The 15,000-nt window shown below is 41.6% G+C and overlaps 1 protein-coding gene across 1 annotated transcript in view; it reads right to left on the bottom strand.

The window, feature by feature from the left end:
* LOC110165694 (prostaglandin F2 receptor negative regulator) overlaps positions 1-13,954 on the bottom strand; it is an 82,335-nt gene extending 68,381 nt beyond the window's left edge. The window contains exons 1-2 of the mRNA XM_055163780.1: positions 13,474-13,954; positions 189-301 (exon numbers count right to left, since the gene is read on the bottom strand). Of these exons, the coding sequence (XP_055019755.1) occupies positions 189-301; positions 13,474-13,546 (186 nt within the window). The 5' untranslated portion in view covers positions 13,547-13,954. The remainder of the gene's footprint in view (positions 1-188; positions 302-13,473) is intronic.
* Between the last annotated feature and the right edge of the window lie 1,046 nt (positions 13,955-15,000).

A 15,000-nucleotide genomic window follows, 5' to 3' on the forward strand; every position in this document is an offset into this window, starting at 1 on the left:
AGATCTGGTTTAGATCTGGTTTAGACCTTGTGAAACATTCCAAAGCAAAGCAATAACATCTAACAACACAGAAAAGCATCTGATGGATTTTCTACCAGAAAAGTTACACATTGTAGCTTTAAAAACCCAAAATTAAACAGAATCTGGTTCAATCCGGTTGAGTCCGGTTGAGTGTGGTCGGTGTTTACCTGTTCGTCCGGGCCTCCGTAGTCGTTGACGTCACAGCGGATGGAGATGGGCTGCCCCTCCACTCGTATCAACGGACCCGAAGGAACTGACACTATCCTACTGACGACGCCCCCTACAGGAAGAACAAACAATTACAAAACTATTACAAAACAACTACAAAACAATTACAAAACTATTACAAAACTATTATCAACTTTGTACTTTATTATAAACTGTTAAAGTCCGTGTTAGAGGATTTTATGATTCTCAAATTTTGACTTAAAGTGGTGGATAATGCCTGTAGTAAATATAAATTACAGAGAAAAGTTATAAATAAATAAATAAATAAATAATAAAATAAAATAAAATAAAATAAATAAAATAAATTTAAAATTAAATTAAATTATTTTTTTTTTAAATCTGTTGAAAATGAAAGGAAGTGGAGAGTTGTGTTTTAAGAGTCGCCACAATTTACACAAAAGAAACACATTTTTTCGGATATTTAAACAATTATTTAAACAAACTAAAGGTGTTTTATTATTATTATTTTTAATTTGTCTGATAATAATAATTTCTGTGACATTCGAGGAGTTTTGGCCCAGTGTATTTCATGGTTGCTAGGTAACAGTTATAGATTTCCCTGTGGTGATGTCATGATTTCCAACCAGGAAGTAAAATGTGAAATCTAAAAAAAAAAAAAAACTGCCAAACTGGGGATTTTTTTTTTTTTTCCTCACAGTTTCTTTAGTAAAATCTTAAATAAGTTCATTATATTTCAGATTAAAAGTGTTTGAGTAAAAGTATTAGTTCGTCTGTTTCAGGAGCTTTAAGTCTCATAAAACACTTGTGTTTTTGTCAAATACATGAAATGTTTTTGGAGAAAATGAGAAACAAATATGGACAAGTAGAAGTAACAGTAGTAGTAACAGCCATAGGAGTAACAGTAGTAACAGTTGTATAGTAGCAGTAATAGTAGTACTAATAGTAGTAGCAGTAGTAGTACTAATAGTAGTAGCAGTAGTAGCAGTACTAATTTACTTGTCTATATATTACAATCACAGTAGTAGTAGTAGTAGTAGTAGTAGTAGTACAGTAGTAGTAGTAGTAGTAGTAGTACAGTAGTAGTAGTAGTAGTAGTAGTAGTACAGTAGTAGTAGTAGTAGTAGTAGTAGTACAGTAGTAGTAGTAGTAGTAGTAGTAGTAGTAGTAGTAGTAGTAGTAGTAGTAGTAGTAGTAGTAGTAGTAGTACAGTAGTAGTAGTAGTAGTAGTAGTAGTAGTAGTAGTAGTAGTAGTACAGTAGTAGTAGTAGTAGTAGTACAGTAGTAGTAGTAGTAGTACAGTAGTAGTAGTAGTAGTAGTAGTAGTAGTAGTAGTAGTAGTAGCAGTAGTAACAGTAGTAGTAGCAGTAGTAGTAGTAACAGTAGCAGTAGTAGTAGTAGTAACAGTAGTAGTAGTAGTAGTAGTAGTAGTAGTAGTAGTAGTAGTAGTAGTAGTAGTAGTAGTAGTAGTAACAGTAGTAGTAGTAGTAGCAATAGTAGTAATAGCAGTAGTAGTACTAATTTACTGATCCATACAATCACAGTAGTAGTAGTAGTAGTAATAGTAATAGTAGAAGTAGCAGTAGTAGTAATAGTAGTAGAAGTAATAGCAGCAGAAGTAGGAGTAGTAGCACTACTAATTTACTGGCCATATATTACAATCACTACCCAATTTACCAGATATTCGATTAGAATTATAGTAGTAGTACCATCTGCTGAGGTAGAAGTAGTAGTAGTAGTCGCAGTAGCACCAGTAATAGTAGTACTAGTAGTTGCAATAGTAGCAGAAGTTCGCCAAGTAAAAAATGAACCATAATGTTTTCAACGATTAGGTTCATAGTACAGTCACTACTAACCAGATATATAATAGAAAAAGTAGTAGTAGTAGTAGTAGTAGTAGTAGTAGTAGTAACTCTATAAATCTACAGTTTTGTGTGTTTCTTTGATTTTGTCTCGCGTCTTGAGTTCAGAATAAAACCCGGCGTCTTCTTCTTCTTCTTCTTCTTCTCACATTCAAATCGAGTTCACGTTGTTAAAAAGAGTTTGACCCAATTAGCGTCTGAGCTTTGAGTGTTTTGGAAGAGACGAGCCGAGGAGCCGCTCACAAAAGAGAAAGTGAAATGTCAAACCGCCCAAAGACCAGACAAAAGGTATGTCAGAAATCATCCGGCTAAAAATACTCCTCGTTTACTCGCTCCATTTGGACTGACACAACGCCATCGAAAATCAGATACTCAAACTGGTTTTTCCCTGGTTTTGATACTAAAAAAATCAGAAATTAAAAATATAAGGCCAAACATGGGAATAAAAAACAAAATTACGACCATTTAAATGTTGAAAATCATGTTCTATTGTCTAAAAAAGAGGGTTTTTTAAATTATTCTCGTGGGATCAGAATCAGTATTGAGTCTAAAATGGTTTAAACTACATAGACCATGATCCTTTGCTCTGTTTTGTCTGAAATGTTAAAAAATATGGCATTAAAAAAAACTAAACCAGTGATTAAACCTGGACTAAATCAAGGTTAAGCAGGGACTGAACCAGGACACAACCAGGTCTAAACCTTGGACTAAACCAAGACTAAACCAGGACTAAACCAGGACTGAACCAGGACTGAACCAGGGCTGAACCAGGGCTGAACCAGGACACAAACAGGTCTAAACCTTGGACTAAACCTGGGACTAAACCAGGACTAAACCCAGGGATGAAACCAGGGACTAAACCAAGGACTAAACCAGGACTAAACCAGGTCTGAACCAGGTCTAAACCAAGGACTAAACCAGGACTAAATCATGGACTAAACCAGGGACTAAACCAAGGACAAAACCAGGACTAAAACCAGGGATGAAACCAGGGACTAAACCAAGGACTAAACCAGGGACTAAACCTGAGACTAAAGCAAGGACTAAACCAAGGCTAAACTTGAACTAAACCAGGACTGAACCAGGACTAAACCAGGGGCTAAACGTGAGTCAAAACCAGGACTAAACCTAAGCTAAACCAGGACTGAACCAGGACTAAAGCAGGTCTAAACCAGGTCTAACCAAGGACAAAACCAGGGATGAAACCAGGACTAAACCAAGGACTAAACCAAGGACTAAACTAGGTTTAAACCAGGACTAAACCAGGACTGAACCAGGTCTAAACCAGGTCTAAACCAGGTCTAAACCAGGACTAAACCAGGACTAAACCAGAACGAAACCTGAGACTAAACCAAGGACAAAACCAGGATTAAACCAGGAAATAGTTGTTTTTCTTTTTTTTTTTTTTCATTTTATTATTTTTGGTTTTATTTTGAAAAACGATTGAATGAATGACACAGATTTTATTTTATTTTTTAATTGATGTGATTTGAAATAAACTTTAAATTAAATATTGGAAACAGAGGTCGAAATCTGCTTTGTTTTTATTTTTGTTTGACACTGAAGCGGAATAAAGAAACAAACTGTTTTCCCATTTTATTGTTTTTCGCTCTGCCCTTTGTTTCTTATTCAGTTCTTTCTTTCACCTTTCACCTTTGCCTCCGTGACTTTCTCGAGTGAACCGTGGTCTTTGCATTCCGATTGTCTCCCAAACATTCCGATTGTCTCCCGAACAACAGTATCTGCGCGGGATCTGTGACAGCAGCACCCTTGGGTCCTGTCTCAGAAACAGTCGCCCTCTTCACTTGTTGTGGCTTGTCTTTCCGATGACGCAGCACAACTTTCTATCTCCTCGGAACGTTTTTTTTTTTCCCCTCTTTGCCCACGACTTTGTTTGTTTTGCAAGAAGCGAAGACAGTATCAGCTCCTGGAATCTGAGCTAGACCTGATTTAGACCTGATTTAGACCTGCTTTAGACCTGGTTTAGACCTGCTTTAGACCTGGAATAAAACTGGTATGAACCTGGTATAGACCTGGTTTAGTCTTAATCCTGTTTTAGCCCTTATATAGTCCTGTGGGGAATTGTGGCTTAGTTCTGGCTTAGTTCAGGCTTAGTTTGGATTTAGTCCTGGTTTAGTCCTGGTTTTGTCCGGGTTTTGTCCGGGTTTGATCCTGGTTTAGTTCTTTTAATCTAGGTTACGCCCTAGTTTTATATTTTTATTACAGCTGAGTTTCACTATAGTCCTGGCTTAGATCTGATAAAGACCTGGTTTAGACATCATTTAGACCTGGCTTAGACCTGGCTTAGACCTGGCTTAGACCTGGCTTAGACCTGACTTAGACCTGGCTTAGACCTGGCTTAGACCTGGCTTAGACCCAGTTAAGATCCGGTTTAGACCTGGTTTAGACCCAGTTAAGATCTGGTTTAGACCCGATTTAGACCTGGCTTAGACCCAGTTAAGACCTGGTTTAGACCCAGTTAAGACCTGGTTTAGACTAAGTTAAGATATTTAGTCCCGACTTAGTCCCGACTTAGTCCCGACTTAGTCCCGACTTAGTCCCGACTTAGTCCCGACTTAGTCCCGACTTAGTCCCGACTTAGTCCCGACTTAGTCCCGACTTAGTCCCTGGTTCAGTCCCTGGTTCAGTCCCTGGTTCAGTCTTAGTTAAATCCATGATTTAGTCCTGGCTTAGTCCTGGCTTAATCCTGTTTAAAACCTGATTAAGACTTGGTTTAGTCCCGGTTTAGTCCCTGTTTAGTCCCTATTCGGTCCCTGGTTTAGTCCTGTCTTAGTCCTGGTTTAATCTCTGGTTCAGTCCCCAGTTTAGCCCTGGTTTAGCTCTTGTTTGGCCTTTGTTTAGTCCGGGGTTTAGTCCGGGGTTTAGTCCGGGTTTAGTCCGGGGTTTAGTCCGGGGTTTAGTCCGGGGTTAGACCTAGTTTAGCCCTGGTTTAGCTCTTGTTTAGCCTTTGTTTAGTCCTGGTTCAGTCCTGGTTCAGTCCTGGTTTAGTCCTGGTTTAGTCCTGGTTTAGTCCTGGTTTAGTCCTGGTTCAGTTCTGGGTTTAGTCCTTGTTTTTGTACATTAATAATCTACTTTAAATCCAAATATTGTCACATTTGTTTTTTCTTCCAGAACATTTTTCTTCATTAAACCCGCGTTAGCCTCGTGAAGCTAACATTAGCATTAGCCTCCCTGTGTATGTGTATGTGGGTGATTAGCTTAGCGGTTAGCTGCGGTTAGCTGTGGTTTAGCCTTTAGCGGCGGAGCTAACGTGTGTTTTGTTTTGGTCTGAGGGAGTGTTTCAGGTGAAGCTGGAGACATTCCTGAAGAGAAGAGCGTGTACAGACACACACCGGAGCGAGGAGTGTGCAAAGTCTGAAAAAAATCTGAAAGTTTAAAAAAAAAATATATGTTTAAAGGTGAATTGTGTAAGTTTTCTGGTGGAGGGTTCGGTCAAACGCTTTTCTTCTTTTCTCCGCTGTTAAATGTTGTTGTTGCTTTGTCTGGAATGTTTCACAGTATGGCATTAAATTAACCAACTTGATATCTTCATAGAGACCAAACCAGACCAAGTTACAGGTCAGATCTACGGAGAGGCGACCACGCTCACAGTCAGAATGTCTGTTTTTTGAGGTTCTTTTGAGGTTTAGACCTAGTTTAGACCTGGTTTAGTCCTGGTTCAGACCTGTTTTAGAACTGGTTTAGATCTGGTTCAGTCCTGGTTTAGACCTGGTTTAGACCTGGTTTAGACCTGGTTCAGTCCTGGTTCAGTCCTGGTTCAGTCCCATTTAAGATATAGGTTAGACCTGGTTTAGACCCAGTTAAAATGTTTAGACTTGGTTTAGTTCTGGCTTAGTCCTGGTTAAGACCTGGTTAAGACCCAGTTAAGACCTGGTTAAGACCCGGTTCAGTCCTAGTTCAGACCTGGTTTAGACCTGGTTCAGACCTTGTTTAGACCTGGTTTAGACCTAGACCTGGTTTTAGACCTAGAGTGTGGACCTAGATTAGTCCTGCTTTAGACCTGCTTTAGACCCGAGACCAAACCAGGTGTTTTTGAGCTGTAAAACCACCTGTAATAAATGTGAAGTGGAGCTGTTTAATGTCACACTGTGGAACATTCCAGGCAGAGCAATGACGTCTCCACAGAAACAAATGGGTGACAAACTCCCAGCCAAAAAGTTACACAGTGCACCTTTAAATTGATTAATAATAGCAATAAAAACAAATTGAATAAATACAAGTCAGTCGTGTATTGTCACACTGTGGAACATTCCCAACAAAGCAATAACATCTCCATGGAGACAAGTCTGGACAGTCTAGTTGTGGTCTAGCTTTAGTCTACTTTTAGTCTAGTTTTAGTCTAGGTTTGGTCCCAGTTTTGAATAAATATTAGATTAGTATGGGATTAAACACCTCAAAGTGCTAGTCGCATTTTAGTCCTGCTTTAGTCCTGCTTTAGTCCTGCTTTAGTCCTGCTTTAGTCCTGCTTTAGTCCTAACACTGACATTGGTATTGTAGTTCCGTTTTTGATCTGGTTTCACTTCTGTTTTATTCAGATTTTAGTCTTTTGTCAGTCTGGTTTAGTCTGGGTTTGTTCCTGGTTTTGGTCTAGTTTAAGTCTAGTTTTAGCCCGCTTTAGTTCTGGTTTCAGTCCCTGTTTGGTCCTTATTTTGGTCCATGTTTGCATCTATTTTATCCCTGACTTAAAGAGTATTTACTCACTTTTCCAACATCAAACCAGGATTAAACCACGACTAGAAGAGGACTAGACCAAGACTAGACCAAGACTACATTTAGATTTAAACTGGGCCCAAACCAGGACTAAACAAATGAAAATGTATTTAGTCTGGTTTTAGTCCAATTTTGGTCCATCTTTTAGTCTATGATTAAGTCTAGTTTAGTCCTGGGTTTAGTGTTGGTCTAGTCTAGGTTTTGTCCCTGGTTTAGTCCCTGGTTTCAGACCAGGTTTAGTCCCTGGTTAGGTTCCAGGTTTAGTCCTTGGTTTAGTCTTAATTCAGTCCTGGTTTAGTCCTTGGTTTATTCCTTGGTTTAGTCTTGATTCAGTCCTGGTTTAGTCCCTGGTTTAGTCTTGATTCAGTCTTGGTTTTGTCCTGGTTTAGTCCCTGGTTTAGTACCTGGTTTAGTCTTGGTTTAGTCCCTGGTTTAGTCCTGGTTTAGTCTTGATTTAGTTCTGGTTTAGTCTTGGTTTAGTCCCTGGTTTAGTCTTGATTCAGTCCCATCTAAGTCCATAGTTTAGTCCAGGTTCAGTCCGAGTTTAGTACCTGGTTTAGTCCTGATTCAGTCCTGGTTTAGTCTCTGGTTTAGTCCTGGCTTAGTCCATGGTTTAGTCTTGTTTCAGTCCTGGTTCAGTCCTGGTTTAGTCTTAATTCAGTCTTGGTTTGGTCTTGGTTTAGTCCCTGGTTTAGTCTTGATTCAGTCCTGGTTTAGTCTTGATTCAGTCCTGGTTTAGTCCCTGGTTTAGTCCTGGTTTAGTCCCTGGTTTAGCCCTGGCTTAGTCCCTGGTTTAGTCCCTGGTTTAGTCCTTGGTTTAGTCCTTGGTTTAGTCCTTGGTTTAGTCTTGTTTCAGTGCTGGTTCAGTCCCTGGTTCAGTCCCTGGTTTAGTCCCTGGTTTAGTCTTGGTTCATTCTTGGTTTAGTCCTTCATTTAGTCCTGTTTCAGTCCTGGTTTAGTCCTGGTTTAGTCCTGTTTCAGTCCTGGTTTAGTCCTGGTTTAGTCCTGTTTCAGTCCCTGGTTTTAGTCCTGGTTTAGTCCTGGTTTAGTCTTGATTTAGTCCTGTTTCAGTCCTGGTTTTAGTCCTTTTAGTCTTGATTTAGTCCTGGTTTAGTCCTGTTTATGTTCTGGTTAAGTTTGTTTTTTTAGCATTAGCATTAGCATTAGCATTAGCATTAGCATTAGCATTAGCATCGCACTCTTTTAGCTTAGCCTTGAAGCTAAACTCCCGTTAGCCGTTCGCCGTTCGCCGTTGGTCCGCGGGTGTGTCCGGACGGAGCTGAACTCTGCGGCGCCGCCTCTTTGAATCATCGCCCCGAACAAAAGCATCAGTTCGTCTAAAACACACTGTGGATTGTTCCGGATTATTCCACACGCTCCTTTATTATTCGGCTATTTTAAGACACCTGCCCGAGAGTTTGGCACATGAGCCGTTTCCATAGTAACAACACTTCCACGGACAATCGGATTATCCGCGCGTCCCGATTTATATTTAACTTTTATTTAACTACAGCACCAGGGCACGGTCTATTTTACAATCATTTAATGTAAAAGTTTGTGTTTTTAATAGTTTAGTCCTGGTTAAGTGGTGTTTAGTCCCAGTTTAGTTCTAGTTTAGTCTTGGTTCAATCCAGGTTTAGTCCAAGTTTAGTCCTAGTTAATTCCTAATTTAGTCTTGGTTTTAAGTCCTAGTTTAGTCTTGGTTCATTCCTGGTTTAGTCCTGGTTAAGTCCTGGTTTGGTCCAGGCTTAGTCTTGGTTTTAAATCCTGTTTTAGTCATGATTTAGTCCCAGTTTAATCTTGGTTTAGTTCCTGGTTCAGTCCTGGTTTGGCCTGGGTTTAGTCCTGCTTTACTCTTGGTTTAGTCTTGGTTTAAGTACTAGTTTAGTCCTGGTTCATTCCTGGTTCCGTCCTGGTTTTAAGCCCTGGTTTAATCCTGATTTAGTCCTGGTTTAGTCCTGGTTTAGTCCCGGTTTAGTCCCTAGTTTGGTCTAGGTTCAGTCCTGGTTCAGTCCTGGTCTAGTCCTGGTTCAGACCTGGTTCAGTCCCTCTGGGATAGTCCCAGTTTTGTCCTAGTTTAGTCCTGGTTTGGTAAAGGCTTACTCTTGGTTTAGTCTTGGTTTAGTCTTGGTTTTAAGTCCTGGTTTAGTGTTGATTTAGTCCCAGTTTAGTTCCAGTTTAGCTCCAGTTCAGTCCTTGTTTTGTCCTCCTTTCATCCCTCTGGGTTAGTCCTGGTTAAGTACTGGCTCAGGCTTGGTTTAGTCCTAGTTTAGTCCTAGTTTAGTCCTGGTTTACTCTTGGTTTAGTCCCAGTTTATTCCTAGCTGAGTCCTAGTTTAGTCCTAGTTTAGTTCTAGTTTAATCCTAGTTTAGTCCTGGTTCAGTCCCAGCCTAGTTGTTGATATGACCTGAACTACATCTAAACCAGGACCAAACTAGGACTAAACCTAGACTAAACCCAGACTAAATCTGGACTACACTAAAGCTCTAAACAGGTCGTAACCACGACATAATTGGCTCAAAATAGGGATAAAACGTGGACGAAACCAGGACTAAACCAGAACTAAACCAGGACTAAACCAGGACTGAACCAGGACTGAACCAGGACTGAACCACCTCACATTAGGACCTTTAATATTTATCAGATTTTTTTAACAGTAAAAATAATCGTGTTTATGAATGAAATCTGCTCTTTAAACTCTTAAACGCCGCAGAGACGATGAGACGAGCAGAGAGATGGTTCATGTTTTGGTGTTTTCATATTTTGACGTTTTGATGTTTTGACGTTTTGACTCGGGGCGAATGACTCGAGCTTTTTAAAAAACCGAGTCACGTTTGTTTTAATTTATTCGGAGCTGATCCTCTGACTCCGTGTGATTAGTTGGAAATGCCTGATGCGTCCGGCTGATGATTATTTTAAACAAATTAAATTAATCTTTTTGACAATTTAGCCCAAGGAAAACGAGCAGCAGCAGAAACACGAGCAGCAGCAGCAGCAGCAGCAGCAGCAGCAGCAGCAGCAGCAGCAGCAGCAGCAGCAGCAGCAGCAGCAGCAGCAGCAGCAGCACCCAAAGGAGCCGCTCAGAGTCACCCTGAAACACCCAGACGCCCAAAGACCAAGGACCCACTACAGACCGGATCATCCTCGTTTCAGTTTAAATATATTGGTTTGGTCCTGGTTTAAGTCCAGGTTTAGTCCCTGGTTTAGTCCTACTGATTACTGCTAGTTTTAGTCTAGTTTTAGTCCAGGTTCAGTCTAGTTTTAGTCCAGGTTCAGTCTAGTTTTAGTCCAGGTTCAGTCTAGTTTTAGTCCAGGTTCAGTCCAGGTTCAGTCCAGTTTTAGTCCAGTTTTAGTCCAGGTTCAGTCAGGTTCAGTCCAGTTCAGTCTAGTTTTAGTCCTGGTTCAGTCCTGGTTCAGTCCTGGTTCAGTCCTGGTTCAGTCCTGGTTCAGTCCTGGTTCAGTCCAGGTTTAGTCCCGGTTTAGTCCTGGTTTAGTCCTGGTTTAGTCTTAGTTTAGTTCTGGTTCAGTCCTGGTTCAGTCCTGGTTCAGTCCTGGTTCAGTCCTGGTTCAGTCCTGGTTCAGTCCTGGTTCAGTCCTGGTTCAGTCCTGGTTCAGTCCTTGGTTCAGTCCTGCTTTAGTCCTGGTTCAGTCCTGCTTTAGTCCTGCTTTAGTCCTGCTTTAGTCCTGCTTTAGTCCTGCTTTAGTCCTGGTCCAGTCCTGGTTTAGTCTTACACTGCACTAATTTAAGCTCCACGGGGGAGCTCCAGATCACATTTAGGTCGGCTGAGTCCGGACTCCGGTCTGGGCCACTCGGGGCTCGGACTTGGACTCGTTTGGCCCCAGATCGTTCAGAAAAGACCGGACAAATGGACCGAGAGACGCTGGAGGACGAGGGACGAGACGAGGGACGAGGGACGAGCGCGAGGACTGTCACAAACGCTCATCTCAACACAGTCATCACCGTCACGAGTGTCCACCGCGTCACCTCAGACACTAACGAGGTCTCAGACACTAACGAGGTCTCAGACACTAACGAGGTCTCAGACACTAACGAGGTTTCAATTAACTTAAACGACCCCGAACCCCGTTACAATAGAGTCCTACCACGTCCCCTCCCGTTTACAGAAATACAACCAATAAAATACACAGATTTATTGGATTTAATGTATATGTTTTAGTCCTTGGTTTAGTCCTTGGTTTAGTCCTGGTTCAGTCTTGGTTTAGTCCTTGGTTTAGTCCTTGGTTTAGTCCTTGGTTCAGTCTTGGTTTAGTCCTTGGTTTAGTCCTTGGTTTAGTCCTTGGTTTAGTCCTTGGTTTAGTCCTGGTTTTCTGGCCCGTTTTGGCCCTCGTTCTGTTCTGGTTCAGCACTGATTTAGTCCCGGTTCAGTCCCGGTTCAGTACCGGTTTAGTCCTTGGTTTAGTCCTTGGTTTAGTCCTAGTTTAGTCCTGGGTTTAGTCCTGGGTTTAGTCCTGGGTTTAGTCCTGGTTTGGTTCAGTCCTGGTTCAGTCCTTGCTTTAGCCCTGGCTTAGTCCTGGTTCCGCCCTGATTCCTGCCCTGATTTAGTCCTGATTTAGCCCTAGTCTATTCCTGGGTTTAGTCCTGGGTTTAGTCCTGGGTTTAGTCCTGGGTTTAGTCCTGGGTTTAGTCCTGGGTTTAGACCTGGGTTTAGACCTGGTTCAGTCTTGATTTAGTCCTAGTGTAGTTCTAGTTTAGCCCTGGCTTAGTCCTTGTTTAATTCTGGTTTAGTTTTGGTTTATTCCTGATTTAGTCCTGGTTTAGTCCCAGTTTGGTACCGGTTTGGCCCTGGTTGTCTTCTGGTTTAGTCCTGGTTCCGCCCTGATTTAGTCCTGGATTTAGCCCTAGTGTAGTCCTGGATTTAGTCCTGGATGTAGTCCTTGGTTTAGTCCTTGGTTTAGTCCTTGGTTTAGTCCTTGGTTTAGTCCTGGTTTAGTCCTGGTTTAGTCCTGGTTTAGTCCTGGTTTAGTCCTTGGTTTAGTCCTTGGTTTAGTCCTTGGTTTAGTCCTGGTTTAGTCCTGGTTTAGTCCTTGGTTTAGTCCTGGATTTAGTCCTGGATTTAGTCCTGGGTTTAGTCCTGGTTTAGTCCTTGGTTTAGTCCTTGGTTTAGTCCTGGTTTAGTCAGTCCTGGTTTAGTCAGTCCTGGTTTAGTCCTGGTTTAGTCCTTGGTTTAGTCCTTGGTTTAGTCCTTGGTTTAGTCCTGGTTTAGTCCTGGTTTAGTCTTTGGTTTGTTTCACATCAAACACTAATAAAATTCCAATTAATTTAAACGACCTTAAATCCTTTTACAATAGAGTCCTACCACGTCCCCTCCCGTTTACACAAATTAAACCAAACACAATATTCACATTTCATTTATTTTATTTATTTATTGTCGTTCGGGTTTAACTTTAATTAACCAGATAATCCGAGGGCGTAATGACCAACTCTGTCTCAATATTCACCAACCACCATACAAAACTCCCACTGCAAACCTCAAATTTTAACATTTCAAACTAAATAACGTCAGAAATATCAAATTTTTTCGTTAATTATAATTATATTTTAACTTGAAATTTAGTATTTTATAATTCGGGTGATTTTGTGACATCACAAAACTGAATCAAGGTTTTTGTTTTAAGTTTTAAGTGCATGGAATTTTATAGAAAGTGTAGTAGTCCTTGGTTTAGTTCTTGGTTTAGTTCTGGTTTAGTTCTGGTTTAGTCCTTGGGTTAGTCCTTGGTTTAGTTCTAATTTAGTCCTGGTTTAGTTCTGATTTAGTCTAGGTTTAGTCCGAGTTTAGTCCTTGGGTTAGTCCTTGGATTAGTTCTAGTTCAGTCCTTGGTTTAGTCCTGGGTTTAGAACTGGTTTAGTCCTGGTTTAGTACTTGGCTTAGTGCTGGTTTAGTCCAGGTTTAGTCTTCGTTTAGTCCTCAGTTTAGTCCTTGTTTAGTCCTCGGTTTAGTCCTTGTTTAGTCCTCGGTTTAGTCCTTGTTTAGTCCTAGTGTAGTTCTGGTTTAGTCCTGGTTAGTCCCTAGTTTATTCCTTGGGTTAGTCCTTGGATTAGTTCTAGTTTAGTCCTGGTTTAGTCTTCGTTTAGTACTGGTTTAGTCTTTGTTTAGTCCTGGTTTAGTCTTCGTTTAGTCCTCAGTTTAGACCTTGTTTATTCCTCGGTTTAGTCCAGGTTTAGTCCGAGTGTAGTTCTAGTTTAGTCCCTGGTTTAGTTTGGGTTTAGTCCTAGTTTAGTTCCTTGGTTTAGTCCTTGGATTAGTTCTAGTTTAGTCCTTGGTTTAGTCCTAGTTTAGCTCTAGTTTTGTCTTTGGTTTAGTCCTGGTTTAGTCCTGGTTTAGTCCTGGTTTAGTCCTGGTTTAGTCCTGGTTTAGTCCTGGTTTAGTCCTGGTTTAGTCCTGACAAATCTGCACGCACGGTGTTCGTTCGAAGTTGTTCATAGAGTTTAATACACGCTGTACTCGAAAAGTTTAAATTTAACTAAAACTAAAGCACTGAAATTAAAACGAGTCACGCCGAATTTAGAAGCTCAAAAAAATCTATTCGTAAATGTACATAAGTGTTTGATTCATTTTAAAATACATTCGGTAGAGGCGAAAACGTAAAGTCGCCAAATCCCCAACGCTGTCCGCAAGGAGATGACAGAGGAGTTTTAACACGGCGTACTCACCCAGCGATGAGATCCCGAGGAGCAGAGTCAAAAACACGGTCCGGAGCTTCATTTTTGGACAGTTCCTTGGCATCGCGGTCCGGCGGGGAGGGAGGTTTGTTTTTTTTTTAACTCGAACCGAACCGCGTCCGGACTCCCGTGCGCTTCACCTTCTCCCCCCCGGCACAGGCGCCTCCTCCTCCGGGCACCAGCGTTCGGCACCGCACGCCGCGCACCAGCCAAACCAAAACCGGCCGAGCTCCAAACCCACCAGCCGCCACCGACACGCTCCTCTCCGGGAAAAGATCCGAGTCTCCCGCGGTACGAAAAAATCCACACAAAAAAAAAAAAAAAAAAAAAAAAAACTCCACAAGTCAAAGATCCAGAACAGGGGTAGTCCACGGGGGAAGGTGTCCGGGGGAAGGCGCGCACAAGCCGGACTGGAAGTGTCGGAAGGACCGGGGGGAAATGTTGGAGCGGAGCGGAGCGAGCGGCCGCCGGAAGTAAGGTGACCGAGTCTGAGCGAGTGTGAAGGGGGAGGAGGAGGAGGAGGGAGCCGCGGAGGGAGGTCCCGGGCGAGGCAGGAAAAAAAGAGAAAGAAAGAGAGAGGGAAGATTAAAAAAAAAAAAAAAAAAAAAATAGAAAAGGAAAAAGGGAAGGTGGATGTGTTTGGTTTTTACGCGCAGCTGTCGTGACGTTTGCGTAAAGTTTTCACGTTTTTTTGCGATTAATTTTGTTTTCAGAATTTCTGGTTTAGTCCTGGTTCAGTTCTTGGTTTAGTCCTTGGTTTAGATCTGATTTAGTCCTTCTTTTAATCTGGGTTTAGTCTTGGTTCCAGTCCTGGTTCAGTCCTGGTTTAGTCCTGGTTTAGTCCTGGTTCAGTCCTGGTTCAGATCTGGTTTAGTCCTTGGTTTAATTCTTGGTTTAGTCTGAGTGTAGTTCTAGTTTAGTGCTGGTTTAGTCCTGGTTTAGTCCCGGTTTAGTCCTGGTTTAGACCTGGTTTTAGTCCTGGTTTAGACCTGGTTCAGTCCTGGTTTAGATCTGGTTTAGTCCTTGTTTAGTCCTTGGTTTAGATCTGGTTTAGTCTTGGTCCAGTCCTGGTTCAGTCCTGGTTTAGTCCTGGTTTAGTCCTGGTTTAGTCCTGGTTTAGTCGAGACTTAGTCCTGGTTTAGTCCTAGTTCAGATCTGGTTTAGTCCTTGGTTTAATTCTTGGTTTAGTCTGAGTGTAGTTCTAGTTTAGTGCTGGTTTAGTCCTGGTTTAGTCCCGGTTTAGTCCTGGTTTAGACCTGGTTTTAGTCCTGGTTTAGTCCTGGTTTAGTCCTGGTTTAGTCCTGGTTTAGTCCTGGTTTAGACCTGGTTCAGTCCTGGTTTAGATCTGGTTTAGTCCTGGTTTAATCCTGGTTTAGATCTGGTGTAATTTTGGTTTAGTCCAAGTTTAGATTTGGTTTAGTCCTGGTTTAGATCTGGTTTAGTCCTGTTCCAGTCCTTGGTTTAGTCCTGGTTTAGTCCTAGTTCAGATCTGGTTTAGTCCTTGGTTTAATTCTTGGT

The sequence above is a fragment of the Boleophthalmus pectinirostris genome, unplaced genomic scaffold (assembly GCF_026225935.1).
Source record: "Boleophthalmus pectinirostris isolate CB_2022bp ecotype Guang Dong unplaced genomic scaffold, ASM2622593v1 HiC_scaffold_11, whole genome shotgun sequence".
Lineage (NCBI taxonomy): Eukaryota > Metazoa > Chordata > Actinopteri > Gobiiformes > Gobiidae > Boleophthalmus > Boleophthalmus pectinirostris.